Genomic DNA, 15,893 nt, shown 5'->3' with positions numbered 1-15,893 from the left:
ATTGCACAAGGGCTCACAGATCCTCTTGATCATTCTAGCCATATCTACTGGTACCAATTGTATGTTTGAACTCTCTTCAAGATAAGGGTTGACTGACATCATCTATAATTCATGAGCCTGGCTGCCTCAGCAGATCTATGTAGCACGACAATAATGTAAATCCATGCAACCTTGACTTCACTGCTTCTCAAGGAAGACCACTTGACTACCATAATCTGTGTCAAACACAAACTGCAAACCAACATTCATCAAAGCCGACCCCGAATAGGTAGCGTTACCGTCGATGCTGTACATAGCAGTGGCATCCAGTCCTTGCAGCTTGATCCAGGGAAGCGCATGGTTGATGTTGGGATTAATCTGGAAGTAGAAAAGCACGGCCTGTGACGCATCCTGAGAGATGAACTGAACGGCGGGCCAGTTTGAGTCTTCCGGCAGACTCAATCGGTACATATCTCCGGTCAAGATGATAGGGTTGACCTTCTCAGCGAGTACGATGAGATCAGGGAGAGCAGCCTTGTCGTCTTCGGGGATTTCCGCAGGGTCCAGTTCCAAGCCGAATGAACCTCCCATCATAGCGACGTGCCCGCGGAACGCAACAGGTAAGGACCTACCAGTCTGTTGGTTCGGGACAGCAGACAAGTGAGCACCCATCGCGCTTGGGGGATATACGAGTGATGTTCCCATCTGAATGGTGATGCGCTCAACAGCATCGGTATCATCAGAGGTCCAAATCTGGGGGAAGTACTGAAGTACACCAGGATCAAAGCGACCACCTCCAGAAGCGCAGCCTTCCCATAGGACATCGGGGAATTGAGTAGTCAAGTTGTTGAATACTCGATACACTCCCAGCATATACTCGTGGTCGGTGGACGGCGAGGGCATTTCGTGCATACCTCGATTGTTGTCCCACTTGACATAGGTTATATCAGCGCTGCTGAGAATGTTCGACACTGACTTGATGATAAAGTCTTGCACCTGGGGAAGGGCTACATTCAAAACTAGCTGATTGCGTCGTTCCGTGCGAGGGTAGGCTCCCGCATGAAGGGCCCAGTCAGGGTGCTCGCGATAGAGGCTGGAATTAGGATTGACCATCTCGGGCTCAAACCAAAGACCAAAGCGCAAGTTTGTCGAGGCGTTTGCAGCTTTCAAAGCCGTGATGCTGGTGACTGCCTGATCCAGGCCGTCGGGAAACCGGTCAGGATTAGGTACCCAGTCTCCTAGACCGGCATTATCAGACAGACGAGGATACTTGTCACCGAACCATCCATCATCCAGCACAAAGAGTTTGATCCCTAAGTCCGCCGATTCTTGAGCAAGATTATAGATAGTGCTTTCGTTGTAGTTGAAACCAAGACCTTCCCAGCTGTTGAGAAGTACGGGGCGATCTTTCATAGCGAATTTGCTCTTGATAAGATGGTTTCGATACAGTCCGTGGAACAAACGAGACATGCCACCCACGCCATTCTTGGAATAGACAGAGGCACATTCTGGCGTCGTCAGTGTTTCGCCTGGCCCGAGGTTCCATGAGAGTTGATTCGGATTGAGTCCAAGGAGAGCACGGGTGAATCCCTGGGAGCCTTTTTCCACATCAACTGAGAACGAACCGGTATACACTAGCGAGAACCCCCAGGCCTCGCCACTGGATTCAGTGGCAGTTGGATCCACGAGCGCAAGGAAAGGGTTGTGAAGGTGCGACGAGTATCCTGTAGAGCTACCGAAGCTAAAACCAGTACAAAGAGTGTGTTAACCCTGAATACCTCCTGGTAGGGATATCGGATGAATTCTGGACTTACCCTTGCATTCCGTACTCCACTCTCCGCCGTTCACGGTGGGCTTCCCAGGCCCAGTCGCCCCTCAAGCTGATCATGTCCAAATCTTGATAAGGGAAATCGACACTCATGCTGGCCAGCGCTTCGATCGTAATATTTCCTTCGCCTTTATTTGTGACGTTCACACTGCGGACGATTGCGTCGTACTTGGGGAATACGGAATACGACAAATCCGCTGCCACAGCACTATAGTTATCATAAAGATGAACGACCAAGGTGGTCACATCTTTGTCTGTACCGAAGGTGGCAGGTAGTCCTGGCAGTTCCGGCTTGCCCTGAATCACATCGTACGATTGGTACTGTAGGTCAGAGACCGTATAGCCTTTAGACTGCCGGATGCGAATGGCAGGAATACGGAAGTCGCCTCGACCTTGGTCAGGAAACTCCCGACGGACTCGACCAGGCATCCCAACCCAGCCGTTCACCGCGGGTACATTCTCAAAGGGAATGTCTCCTGTCACGCTGGCACCGAAGTGGTCTGACCAAAGATCACCGGTCTCGTTATGAACATGAAAACGGTACGAAAAGTTGTCACCATTGAGGGCAAAGGTGGTGCCATCCACGACAACCGCTGGAGAAGGGATATGAGTAGAGGTTCTTGGCAAGAATACTCAGGATAGCAAACTGACCATTTGAAGAAGAGCCTTGAGCTGCCACTGTCGACGTTGAGCCGAACAGGGCTATCAAGCTCGCGGTCGCGATCGTTTTTTGCATGATGTGACTCATTCTCGCCACGACCGGAGACAGGGGCAATGTGTGATGTTTGTAGAAAAAGCAAAGAAGGGACTCGTGAAGACTCTCCATGCTCTTTTATGTTTGCCCCCTCGGAGAATGCGGTGGAGTCGTGCCAACCCGATGCCGGCAAAATCGGCAAAATGTTGGCACTTTGCACAGCTCGAGTGTAGGTCATAATTTCGGATTTCCTCTGAGGCGGGGTCTGCAGGTGCAGTTCGACGTTGCGGAGAAAGTTCGAAGGACAAAGCATCGCGTTGACTGAGCGGAGCTGGTTAGCGGCGGGTTTTCCGGGGTGCGATTGGCCGGAGTCTCGCCGATCCCGCCACGACGTCGATTTTGCCAAGAACCTCGGGGAAGTAGCAACCCCCGCCGCATTTCTGGGCCATGTACAGAGACCTTCCTCCAGAAACTACGCCAGGATGAGGAAGGCCAAGGCATGCGCAGCTTGCCGGTAAGTCATACGATGCCGTTCCCCTTTCTCGGCATTGCCCACCTTGTTTAGCACGGCCTTTTAACCGGTAGACCCTTAGTGAACGCCGGAGGAGATGCGAGATCCGTGCATCAGGGTCTCCCTGCACGTTCTGCATTGCTCGACGGCTTCGGTGTTCAATCGCACCTTCCGTGGGAAATGCCCATGATGTGGAGCATGGACTATCGCCCTCTTCTGATGGGCCCACGAGCGGGCTATCCATTTCTCACAAAGAAGGAATACAGAGCATCCAGTCCCCAGACCAATCTCTGTGTGCAGAATTGGTACGGCTCTACTTTAACTATGTGCATGATCAATTTCACACGCTCTTCCATCAGCCAAGTTTCGAAAAAGACATGGCTCGAGGGAAGGCACCCCGAATTTTGCTATATGGCATGATGGCCCTTTCCGCAAGGTGAACAATGCAGCCATTTCCTCATCTCGATCGTGCTCATGAGATCCGTCTATCTTAGATTCTCCAAAAACACAGCTTTTCGCAACACGGATCCTCGTCTAAGGGGGAAGGCCTACGCAAAGGAGTGCACGAGCCTACTCGATTGGAATCAAATCTCCTTGACAACAATTCAAGCATGTGTCTTGCTCGGTGCAATTGCAATCACGGAGGGGAATTCGGCCACTGAAAATGTATACTACGCCCTTGCCGGCCGAATGGCCCAGCTGTTAGACCTTCCAAACTGCAAGACTGAGAGTCGAGTCGAGCAAGAGGTTAATATTCGAAGTGTGTTTCCTGTCAGCACTGAGTATTTTTTTTTTTTTTGGTTTCTCCCGGGTACTAACTTTCTACATTGGGTAGCGTGGTGGAGTTTGTGCATGATAGATGTTTGGTCGTCAGCTGGCGTGCGAGTACCCAGGCTACTCGCCCCAAGGGATGGTGTCCCGTTACCTATGGACGAAGTTGTCTTTCTAGGCATGAGCCGCGAGAACGGCTTCAACAATACCATTCAAACGGCTAGAAAGTCGTCCCTCCTTGCTGAGATGGTCCGCCTGAATCATATTTTGCAACAAATCAACGATTTCAACATTCGAGTCGCTGAGTCCCAGCTCAATTCCGTTGCTATCTTCACCGACTTGGAATATCTTTCCTCCCAGCTTGACCGATGGCTTGATGAGCTACCGGACCATATACGTGATACTCGCGAGAACTTGGAACGGTTTGCTGCCCTGGGGCTCGGTCGTGTGTTTTTGGCAATCTACCTGGGATACTATCACTTCGGACAAATGCTTTTCTACCGCTTTCTTCACGAAGACTCACAGTCGACCACTCCGCGCAGCCGGCACTATGCCAATAAGTGCAAGGACCACGCTGGTAGATTATGCGATATTGTCTACTCATCGGAGACAGTACCTAACTGTGATGTGAAATATAATATGGTAGGTCATGTGCTCGTCATCGCGTCAACAATCCAGATTCACAGCCTTTTATTTGAATCAAATGATACAAATCTCGCTCTTGCAAAAGCGAGGCTGGAGAAGAACTTTTGTATACTGACGGAACTCTGCGCCCTATGGGCAACCATGGACGTCTGCATGGATCGACTTATGGCATTTCACAAAGCGTGCAGAGAGTCGGCAGGTACAAGTTTCTGCATGGATCAATGGATGGTACGATTCTTGGTGGAGTTTGCGAGTCCTGTTACGGATAAAAGCTCTCATTCTGGCGATGGAGGTCGGTGGTCACTCGCGGAATTGGGTATCACTACCGTGTAGGGGCTTCCACCCTAGTGGGACAACCTGCTGTACAGAATCCTTCGCCTTTAAGTTCCCTTATGTGATCCTGTTTGTGATACCTTCAGACACCAAAGCCTAATCTCGGCTACTTCCGGTCGAAATATTTTGCCTTTGCGTTTTGGGTTCTGTGTACGGCCATGCTTTACTTCGTCAACTGCTGGAGCGACGGCGACCTTGATATGTGTGACTTCCGAATGCCCCCGGTTGCCGACTTATGCTTCCAATCGCTTGAACTTAAAACCCAAAAAAATCTTCGAAAATTAGCAAAAGCCTGCAACAAGTTAAAGATATCAATCACATAAACATATAAAAAATAGACAAAAGTATAACAGCTGCTACTCCTTTCTGGGTCAGCCTGTAAGTATACAGTCTCCGTTTACATAATGATCTGGCAACTTATACTAAATATTCCTAGATACGACAATCTCTTTTTCTCATCCGCAGTGTGGAGGACGATTGACAAAGGTTAGATTGCACTAAAATATTGATCGCCCGGCGTAACTAACCCTGCTACTAGGAATGAGTCGACTTCCCAATGCTTTCAAGCCACTGGTCAAAGATGACCTCAAGTATAACCGGAAGATTGAGAAGCTTGAGTATGATGAATGTGACAAGAAGGTTCGAGTCTCTTGGAAGAACAAGTTCACCGACCGTGAATTCGAAAGCGTCACTTACGACTACGCCCTCGTCGCTGTCGCATTCACAGTTACCCGGAAATGGCAACTTCCAGGTACTTTCCCCGATTAGGCGTATGAATACAGTGCTGATCACGAGGAACAGACTAATCTACAACACTTTCGCACGCCATTGCCGACCTAGGCTACCAGTCGGCCTGCAAGGTGAGTTGCCAACTTACTCTTCTTGAATGAGACAGTGCTGACTCAGTGTGTTAGGTCGCATTGGAATTCAAGACAAGATTCTGGGAGCACCTGGAACGCCCTATCTTTGGCAGTTGCAACACCAAGACAGACGTTCCTGGAATCGGAAGTGTTTGCTATCCCGGCTTTAATGTTAACGGTACAGGTCCTGCGGTTATTCTTGGCAGTTACAACCAAGATGATTATGGCTACCGCTGGATATCTACACCAGAGAAAGAACATGCGCAATATGTGCTGGACGCTTTCGCTAAACTTCACGGCGACATTGTCTACGAGCAATACACCGGAAGGTTCAACCGTCAGTGTTGGTTGGAGGATGAATCTAATGCGGGAGGCTCTTGGGCTTTCCCCAGTGTTGACCAGCACAAGTTATACATTCCCTCCTACTTCAACACCGAGAAGAACGTAGGTTTTCCCCGCGAATTCAATTCACCCTTATGATATACTTACTAACGCCTGACAGACAATTTTCATCGGCGAGCATACTTCATACACCCATTCATGGAGTAAGTTGATCCGTCGAAGGTGTCTTTCATACTTAGAAATTAACACGATATAGTCGCTTCCGGTCTTGAGTCTGCCGTTCGTGGAACTGTTCAACTTCTACTAGGTACAGTAACCTTCCATCGTCATCTTGCTATTGCTCGCTTCTAACTTTATGACAGAGATGGGTCTTGTCGACGAAGCCAAGCAAATCACAAGAACCTGGATGGGTAAATGGATAACCGTTTAAGGCGGATCAGGGGTGCCATTCCTTCAACTTAGAATCACCAAGGCTTTTGTGGGACGGAGGTAGATTCAAGTCCCTGAGCCATGGGTTAACTCTGCTTCTCTATAACACTCAGTTTGATTCGCTTTCACTTACTTTCATTCTCTTTCACTTACTTTCGTTCACTTTCCATGCAGGCAACAAGCTGCATCATTTTCTCACCTCCCAAGGGGAATGAGTATTCTTCTTTAATTGATTGAATGTCGAATCTATGTATAAATGGAGTTTCTTATACTTCATTAAAACCATTCTCAGTCTCTCTCAGTGGCTTCAATATGGTTCCTGAACCGATCACTCCGTTAGGAGCTGTAATCAGGATCCGTCTGTATCGAACTCGCACAAACCTGTAGTTCAGATTACACCCCAACGCTAAGTGACAGTAAAATCGAGGCCGAAAATGTCTAGCTTTGTCGCCATTTTAGGCGTCTTTTTTACCAGAGCCTTAGTCATAAACCGTCCATGTGATTTTATCTACCCAGGTGGTTCAACGTGCTCCCGGAGTACTCCGGGAAAAGCCCCAAGAGCACTCCCAGAGTACTCTTGGACTACGACCGGTGCGCTCCAAGAGCGCTCCACGAGCACTCAGGGTGCTCAGGAGAGGTAGTGATGTGTGGCGTACAATGTGATCTTCTTTTTTTTTCCGTTTGTAGCCGCTCACTATAAAAATGGAAGGCCCTTCAACGATCGCCAGATATCCATATCCCTGAAAAAAACGTATATAAAGAGTCTCTCTCCGCTTTAGTCGTGCTGTCTATGTCTGTCTATACCACTGAGGACTAAGACAAATATTCCGAGTGCATTAATTATTCTTCCAATCCTCTTTCCTTTCATTCATTACTACCACCTTTCTTTAAAATTTTGGGGTCTTGTATCTCTTACTTCGATTACTGTCCTGGCTGAGAACGATGTCTATTATTCAAACTTTCACTTCCCGTATAGATTTGGGCGTCTCCCATACTCTGATATCTTCTACCTTCTTTGGATCGATTTGGATACCCTTTCCGGCTTGGATAATAAAACCGAGGTACTTCACAGAATCCTGTTCGAACTCCGACCGCAATATCGCATTGTAGCCTCGCGTCCACTAGTTTTTGTAGCACTTCGCCGACCTTTCGCCGGTGATCCGATAGCGACCCATTAGAGTAGATAATTATATCGTCCACCTGACACGAAGTCGTCTAAGAATTCTCGTAGAGTCTGATTGATATTCCTTTGGAACGTCGCCGGGGCGCCCGTTAATCCAAATAGGCTAACGTTCGCAAGCGATCTCGGCTCGATACGCTACGTATAAGTTGCCGGATTGATGAAATCTCGGCCTGCACGACGCGTAGTGCTTTCACTCCTATAGGCCTAATCGTGCGATCTTCACGGTTCCAACATCTCATCCGCTCCCCAGACCTCGTGAAGATGTCTAGGTATCCTTTCCTAGCTGAGTATCGTCCGTTCACTTCGCGTAGCCAGGGGTCCCCGAGTATTATACTATCGTCTTGTGGTCCGATAATATACGCGAATACGCGGCTCTGTTGGTGGCCGTGAATATCAAGATCAAAATGCGTAACGTGGGTGATTCGGTATTGATTCGGCACTACTCCATCAAGGATTCGTGGGCGTATGGAAATGCGCGGTCGATCGAGCCAATGAACTAGAGATTCGTTTACCGTTGCATAGCAGCGGCAACCGCTATCGACGAGAGCTTGTGCAAATTGAATTCCATTCACTCTAGCATCGACTATAAACGGTAATGTCTCATGTTCCAGTAGCTTTTCGACCCCCTTTTGCTCCTGCTCGTGGCTTAGAACAGGGGCTACTCTTTTCCCGAATCGTCCTCTGTAGTCACATCTTCGTCATCAGAGACCGTAGCGACTGATTCCCTATCACTCATAGGCCTTGCCTGCTTCACGTTGGTAGTACGCTCGCGGCCTTTCTTGCCCGAGCCAGTAGTAATACGAATACGGGTACCATCCGGTGGCTGAGCTGGTAGGAGTGCGCACTTCGCAATGAAGTGTTCGGATCTTCCACATCGTAAGCACATTCCTTCGGTCCGTCGTTTGTCTAATTCGTCCTGACTAGCCCATCGCGCTTGCTTAGGGGATTCGCTCCTAGATCGTGGGGGTTTCGTGCGCGGCTCGGTACGGTTTACCGAGACTGAAGAAGTCCAATCCATCTCTTCATTAGACTATTAAGATGCCTTATGAAGTCAGACGGCTAGGTACGCACATAAGCAGAGCCCAGGGAGCAAATTAGAGCGCTCATGTCAGTCTCACGGAGTGGATCAGAGGGTAACAGCGGTGCTCAGTGAGTAATAAACCAGAAGTGGAAAGCCGAGACCTAGCATCGGACTCCTGGCCTGGCGTACCTGAGGAATGATAATTATTGGAGGACACCCACGAGCTTCCTCGAACCTACTATCTGCGACAAGGTCCCACGATAAGCCGGCGAAACGGCCAAGCTGTCAGCCAAAATGAATTCATGCGAGATTTCGCCCGAACGCGGCCCGGCGCAATGCGGGGGAACCTCAGCGGAAACCATTTTCCAACCCTGGAAGGTGGTCGGAGTGGAACTCTGATGAAAATGATGGCTGAGTGGAAAGGGGTGTTGGTATTGCCGACTCATTTGACCGTGAATCTGGCCGTCATCCGGCGCAGGGGCTTGTAAGAGGTTTAGAGGTTGTCGGTGCTCCGATGAGAAGGACAGCTCCATGGAAGAATAAAAGTGAGGCTATGGTCCAGTCAAAGGGTCATCAATCCAAGACAACATATCACTAGATCATCCCTTGTTCTATCCGCATTCCCGATGTTGATTTTACGGGGAATCAGTTCCCCGTTCGTCGTGCTCACCGTCTGGCTCCACCAGGCAGTCGCCCAAACCAACTGTGGAGGCAGCCTCTACACCCCCGGCACCGTCAATTTTACCCTCGCCTGTTACGAGGCCATCGCCAATTGCGCTGGACAATTCGAGGCCAACCCGAGCCAGGTAGACTGCAACGATGGCACGGGAAACGTGTATATGCAGCAGAAGGCCAATCTCCAAGCGACCGGGTCCAGCCAGAACAACGATGCCGACATTGCATTCCAGGATATTCGAGATCTGTGCATTCTGAGTGGGCAGACGACCGGCACCTGGGGCTATAGCGACAACCAGTGGTACTGGATTGCCGCAGGTAATGGGTGCTATACCAACGATGCTACCCGTACGGACGTCGTCCCAACCCATCCAGCGCCATTCTGCATCCAAAATCGCGATTCAGGTCTTCCAGAATGCTACCCAGAGCCGGCGCCGGCCGTGGCAGGGCCTCTCAAAGTTGTCAAGACGGCCAAGACCAGGAATGGCTTTACGTCCTCGGGCCGGGGCTGGAACACGTACGGAATCCAGGCCCTAAAGAATGGCTCGGAAGTGATCCCATCGTTTGCTGGACAAGCTGGGCTCAACTTCAACCAAAAGTTCGTCCAGACTCAATGTGCAGTTCTCAGTCAAGCGGCCTTCACAGCCGCCGGGTATGACCTGTGCAGCCTGGATTCGGGCTGGCAGGCCTCCGCCGTGGATGAGTATGGACGAATTCTTTATAATGACACTCGATTTAACTTCCCAGAGCTAGGATCGTGGCTCCATGAGCGCGGCTTGAAGTTCGGTGTCTATGTAACTCCCGGCGTTCCGTGCAGCGCCGCTAACAAGACCATCCTGGGAACGAATACTAAAATCGGAGATGTTTTGGACGGCAACAATAACCAGATCTTCTGCGATTGGGATTTCAGCAAGGCTGCCGTACAAACGTGGCATGACTCAGTCGTTAAGCTATGGGCTTCATGGGGAGTGGACATGATTAAGCTGGACTTTGTAACTCCGGGGAGCCCGTCCAATGGAGCAAACCTTGCTTGTGACAGCTCTGACGCCGTGAGAGCCTACCAAAATGCCATTGAAAAGACCGGGAAACAGATGAGACTGGATATCTCGTGGAAACTGTGTCGGAATGAAACCTGGCTGCCCGTATGGAGCGGACTGGCCGACTCCATGAGGACGGACCAAGATCTGGATAATTACGGCACCAACACGTTCATGGCCTGGCAGGTTGGGCAGCGAGCCATCAACAACTATCGCCAGTACATTGGTCTACAGGTCCAGCGCAATGTTGAAGTTACCATTTATCCAGACATGGATAACCTGTTCACGGGAAATTCAGAGAACCTGACCGGTGTGAATGACAGCATTCGAACTACCGTCATGAACCACTGGCTGGGTGCTGCAGCGAATCTTGTCCTCGGGTCAGATCTGACACAAATCGACGAATTGGGTCACAAGTTGATCACAAGTAGCCAGTCAATTGCTGCGGCTGACTTCTTTGCCAAATATCCCATGCAACCACGCAATCCCGGCACTGGAAACAACCTCGCCGAGCAGCTGCAGGCTTGGATCGGCGGACCCTCAGATAGCAATGATGAAGCATATGTTCTCGTTGTCAACTACGGACCTGACCAAGGACAGGGAGGCTTTGGAACTCAGTTGTATGGCAGCCAAAAAGTTACCGTATCGCTAGAGGACTTGGGTATTGCGAGCTCAGCGTGGAAGTTTACAGACATCTGGGCGGGCAACTCCACCACGGTCTCCACGTCGTACTCAGCTTGGCTGACAGAAGGTGCTTCTCAGTTATTGCATTTGAGCAAAGCTTAAGAAACGAAGAACCAATAATGCCATGTTTGTGATTTGGGACAGGCAGGATCTTGTGAATGCAATTGTAGTTACTGATAACTGCTTATAAATGTTGATATTTGAATTAAAGTCGAATCAGTCTATCTACAAACCACTAGCTCTGACCCCAACTCGATGATATCGCTTACTTGATACCCTGACTTGAAGCAGTGACCACCGTAGTACACTGCAATAGTCCCAGATGACATTGCCCTGAACGATGCTTTTGTCAATACCCCTTGTGACCATTCTAAATCTATCTCCAAGCCACCCCTGAGTCGGAAGCCCCTTGCTCTACCTTGTGTCCATGTCTTTGGCAAGGCTGGAAGCAGGTCCACTTCAACTGGGCCCTCAAGAATTGGCATCGAGGAACGGACCAGCATCTCCATGATGGCTGCAGCACCTCCAAAGTTGCCGTCCACGACGAAAATGTTTTCTTCAGCTCCAGCTACCCCTGGCTTACTATAGCTGAGAAGATTGTCAAAGCTCAGGTCGCTAACCAAGTGGCCAATCTCACTCAGCGCTTTCTCTCCATCATCCAGGCGCGCATAGTTCAGACCAAACAATGCAGCTGTGAACTCGATATCTTCCAAGTCACTACAATCCTGTCTTCTTTCCAGTGAGACTTTTATAGCTTGAGCGAGATCTGGAGTGTGTCTCACAGAGACCTGTGCGGACCGGCAGAGAGCCATGGTATGAGAAAGGTGGCGGTGATATGGCTGTGCCTCATCAAAGTCTTGGAGCCATTCTTGAAGCTGTCCATGTTTTCCAACTTGAAACGTTGGTAGTTTGACTGTAGTAGCTTTGATCTTTTCTGCAAAGGTGGTGTCTGTTTCGAGGACTTTTGAAGCATACAAACAAAAGTTGAAGAGATCACGCAACAAAACAATATCGAGAGTGGGTGAGAGGTGGATACAGTGCTCCTCTCTGTGTTTTCCTGGTATGTCCACCAAAAAGCTGTTTTCTGGACTGATAGATGGTGCAGTCAAAAGCCATCCTGTCGTAAGATCCTCAATCATATAGTCAAGGAAGAATTCTGCGGCGCCTTTTAAGAGGGGGTACGCCGTGTCTCGCAAAAACTGGTCGTCCAATGTGTATTCGTATATCTCAATCAGATGGCTTGCCATCCACAGTCCACCTGTCACATTCAATCCGTACGTCATCTCCCAGCCGGGATCTGCAAATCCCCATGCGTTGCTAAAGACATGAGCAACCCAGCCATTGCACCCGTAACATGCACGTGCAGCACCTTGGCCCGCCGTGGCGAGGAGGTCAGGTAAGCGACCATGGGCTGCATGGCTTCAGTGATACCCATGGGTAGGACATGGAAATAGTTCATCTGTGTATTGATATCAAGATGATAGTCACAGCTCCAGCCCATCCGACACGCCTCGCCATCATTCCATAGGCCTTGGAGGTGCAACGGCAAAGGGGAGTCAGCGCGTGTACCAGCAATGGTGAGATAGCGTGCGAAGTGGAAGTACAGTGCAAACATGCCCGGATCTCCGGTATATTTAGAAGCCTGCAGGTTCCTCCGACGTTCGTCTGTAGGCAGACTCGCAGTTTCCTCTGAACCGCTCCCCAGTGTGAGGCTAGCTTTTTGGTAGAGTAGTTGATAATCTGCCAGATGTGCAGCAAGCAGATTAGACATAGATAGTTTTGAAGCATGATCAATATGTATGGATGTCTTGTTCTTCCATTCGCTCTCACTCTCGTGGTAGTTGGTGTTGAAGGCCAGCAGGATTGTGATGCCGCCTTGGCCCGAGATTATCAGTTTGCCGTCGCGTTCTTCAATCTTCCCATCCTCTACAACCGCAGCGATAATACCGTGGCCTTTAACGCCGCATGTTCCATCGCTGTGGACATTCTCAAGTGCTTGGGTAACGAAGTGAAGCCTTCCGTCTTGGACCCAGGATGTGAAGGCGTCCCCCTCTCCTTGCATACAAACGGCAAGTTCCAGTCCATCCGGATCAGAAGTCACGAAATTCACCACCAGCACTTGATGCGGATGGCTCACAAAACATCGTCTCCGAAAATCATGACCCCCTTTCTTATACCGTGTTTCCGTGAGAGCTTCATTTAGGTTCAACTCTCTCTCAAACTCGCTGACATCTTCGCGACCGTGGACCACAATATCGAGACGACCCACACCCAGATTAGTTCCAAAGTTTCTCTTCTTGCTCTCGAGATATTTTTGTACTCGTGCTTTTGCCTGGTTGAAATTCCCATCTAGCAAGCAGCGCTGCGTTGTTCGTAGTTCTGCTTTGGGGTCGGCCGGTCGTGAGATGAGGCCCGAGCCAGCGGTATGCGGTGCCCCAGACCAAAAAGTCACCTCGTTCAAAAGTAGTGACTCACGGTCGGGGGAAGACATGACAGAAGCAGCAAGGCGGCCATTGCCGAGGGGAAGACTGGTTGAAAAATTGGTGGAGGGAGTTTTGTAGTACAGACCGCGGTCTGAAGCCATGATGATGACAGCCGGTTACACTGGAACCGAGGAGGCGACTCCGTTGCAAGCTGTTGACAGTCTGCGAGGCTTCAAGTCGCGCATAGCTGCTTCGCATTAAAAGGACATCTTTTTTATTTTCCTGTCACGTCAAACTTCTTCGGCGCCAACAAAACGTGATCATTGGATGAAGCGGCAAGATTCTCGGGCAGTCTCCAACTCTCCAACTTCCCGGCGGGGGTGCTTTCGGGGCCGGTGGCTTCATAAGAAAGTCTAAAGTCCCGCCGACCAGCCTGGATTGGCTGTGAGGTGGGTCGGATTCATCCGAACACAACCCCCCGCGAATTACCCCGAATGGTGAATGGGGAGTGTATCTATTAACATGCTAGCATGTTTCCCCACGGGGCCCCGTGATTCTGGCCCTGGCCCGCGATGCTGGCTGAAGCCCACAGGATAAGTACAGCGGTCCCAGCGCTGTTTAGAGAATGGATCCCGGAAGAGATCATTCAATGGCACAGCAGACTGGAAAATCGCCAGATCCCTTGAAAATGGAACAAGAAAAGGATATCGGCATGACGCTGGAGCATGCCCCAAGCAATGCAGAAGGCTATCCCGACAAACAGGCCCAAATCAGCGCCGCCATGGCCAGCCGCGGCACTGCGACAGAACATCGCCTGGGATACTGGGAGGCCTTCAAGCTGTACCGGAAGGGCGTCTTCTGGTCTATGTTCATCTCTCTTAGCATCATCATGCGTGCGTACGACATTGAAATCAGTGGCAATTTCTATGCCTTGCCCGCCTTCCAGAGAGCCTATGGCGTTGACTACGGCAAAGACCACGGCGGCTATCAGATTCCCGCCAAGTGGCAGGTGGCCATGAGCATGGGCAGCTTGGTCGGTCAGATTATCGGGGCGTACTTGGTGACGTTTCCCATGGAAAGGTTCGGTCGCAAGAAGACGCTTGCTGCTTCACTCGCCATGACGGGCGTCTTGACCTTTATGCAAGTCTTCGCAAGCTCACTAGGCGTATTGGTGGCAAGCATGTATCTGAGCGGTATCGTCTGGGGCAGCTATTGTGTCATTGCGACAACGTACGCCTCTGAGGTCCTGCCCTTGAGTCTCCGTGGCTTCCTAACGGGCTACATCAATCTCTGCTACGTGATGGGGCAGTTTATCCAGACCGGCGTGACGCGCGGCTTCATCACTCGGCTAGACCAGTGGGCCTACCGAATCCCTTTTGCACTGCAATGGTTCTGGCCTGTCATTCTTCTCATTGGACTCCCCTTTGCGCCCGAGTCGCCGTGGTGGTTGATCCGACAAAACAAGATGGATCAGGCAGAGCAGTCCTTGCAAAAGCTTGTGCAAAGGACGTCCGGCATCAACACCAAGGAGACACTTGCCATGATGGTAAAGACAGACCTGCTAGAGCGTGATATGGAAGTTGGGACCAAGTATTCCGACTGCTGGAAGGGGTCGAACCGACGACGAATGGAGATTTGCATCCTGCTCTTCGTTGTTCAGAACTGGAGTGGTAATCCCGTTGGCTTTGCAACGTACTTTTTTGAGCAGATTGGGCTCAACAGTGTGCAAGCATTTGATATGGGCGTCGGGCTAAACGGGGTTGGCTTTGTGGGCACCCTCCTCTCCGCGATTCCGCTGATATATTTTGGTCGCCGTACTGCCTACCTGTGCGCCCTTGGCTTTATGGTCGCTACACTCTTCACGGTGGCCCTGCTCAGCTTTGCACATGACTACAAGACTAATAATAGCTACCGATGGGCTCAGGCCACGCTACTTATTGTGTTGCAATTCATCTGGCAGATGACACTTGGCCCGCTAACTTACGTTGTGGTGTGCGAGACCCCCCTCGACCAAGTTGAGGTCCAAGACGATTGCTATCGCGACAATGATCGACGCTCTCACGGGGTTGGTGACCTCTGTCATTGGGCCATATCTACTCAACCCTGGTGCGGCTGGAGTTGGAGCCAAAATAGAACTTTTGTACGGCGGTATTTCCGTCTGCTCCTTCATATGGTGCTTCTTCAGAATGGTAGGCCCCAGCCAAAATCTCAGCAACCCCATTTGAGAAAATCCAGCTAACACCTACTACAGCCAGAAACAAAGGGCAGGACCTATGAGGAACTAGACATAATGTTTGAGCGAGGTGTTCCTGCACGGAAATTCAAGACCTACAAGTTGGACGATGAAATAGTTGATGATGCTGAAATTTGACCGTCTTACCGTAATTCGATATCAGTGGTTGGAGCGAAGAAATAGTTTCTCCAGAAGGATATGTTAGCTTTCGACCCGTCTTGCTATATGAATATAAGTTCTTCGAT

The 15,893-nt window shown here is 50.2% G+C and overlaps 6 protein-coding genes across 6 annotated transcripts; 4 read left to right on the top strand and 2 right to left on the bottom strand.

Moving 5' to 3' along the window:
- Positions 1-177: 177 nt before the first annotated feature.
- N7458_001515 (alpha-galactosidase) lies at positions 178-2,543 on the bottom strand (the record flags this gene model as incomplete). Its single annotated transcript, XM_056904898.1, has 3 exons — positions 178-1,720; positions 1,794-2,400; positions 2,459-2,543. 3 exons carry the CDS (start codon positions 2,541-2,543, stop codon positions 178-180), a joined length of 2,235 nt encoding a protein of 744 aa, XP_056769005.1.
- A 1,396-nt stretch (positions 2,544-3,939) lies between these two features.
- On the top strand, positions 3,940-4,761 carry N7458_001514 (fungal specific transcription factor domain-containing protein; the record flags this gene model as incomplete). The annotated part of the gene is made up of 1 exon (XM_056904897.1): positions 3,940-4,761. The coding sequence occupies one exon, from the start codon at positions 3,940-3,942 to the stop codon at positions 4,759-4,761; it is 822 nt and encodes a 273-aa protein (XP_056769004.1).
- Positions 4,762-5,301: 540 nt separating this feature from the next.
- On the top strand, positions 5,302-5,529 carry N7458_001513 (uncharacterized protein; the record flags this gene model as incomplete). The annotated part of the gene is made up of 1 exon (XM_056904896.1): positions 5,302-5,529. The coding sequence occupies one exon, from the start codon at positions 5,302-5,304 to the stop codon at positions 5,527-5,529; it is 228 nt and encodes a 75-aa protein (XP_056769003.1).
- Positions 5,530-9,222: 3,693 nt separating this feature from the next.
- Positions 9,223-11,094, top strand: N7458_001512 (uncharacterized protein; the record flags this gene model as incomplete). Its single annotated transcript, XM_056904895.1, has 1 exon — positions 9,223-11,094. One exon carries the CDS (start codon positions 9,223-9,225, stop codon positions 11,092-11,094), a length of 1,872 nt encoding a protein of 623 aa, XP_056769002.1.
- A 119-nt stretch (positions 11,095-11,213) lies between these two features.
- N7458_001511 (glycoside hydrolase family 95 protein) lies at positions 11,214-13,576 on the bottom strand (the record flags this gene model as incomplete). The annotated part of the gene is made up of 2 exons (XM_056904894.1): positions 11,214-12,289; positions 12,340-13,576. 2 exons carry the CDS (start codon positions 13,574-13,576, stop codon positions 11,214-11,216), a joined length of 2,313 nt encoding a protein of 770 aa, XP_056769001.1.
- A 488-nt stretch (positions 13,577-14,064) lies between these two features.
- On the top strand, positions 14,065-15,786 carry N7458_001510 (uncharacterized protein; the record flags this gene model as incomplete). Its single annotated transcript, XM_056904893.1, has 2 exons — positions 14,065-15,480; positions 15,667-15,786. The coding sequence occupies 2 exons, from the start codon at positions 14,065-14,067 to the stop codon at positions 15,784-15,786; spliced, it is 1,536 nt and encodes a 511-aa protein (XP_056769000.1).
- Positions 15,787-15,893: the final 107 nt, after the last annotated feature.

The sequence above is a fragment of the Penicillium daleae genome (assembly GCF_028827525.1).
Source record: "Penicillium daleae strain IBT 16125 chromosome Unknown utg000002l_segment0_segment0, whole genome shotgun sequence".
Lineage (NCBI taxonomy): Eukaryota > Fungi > Ascomycota > Eurotiomycetes > Eurotiales > Aspergillaceae > Penicillium > Penicillium daleae.
This window is presented reverse-complemented; position numbering and strand designations above follow the sequence as displayed.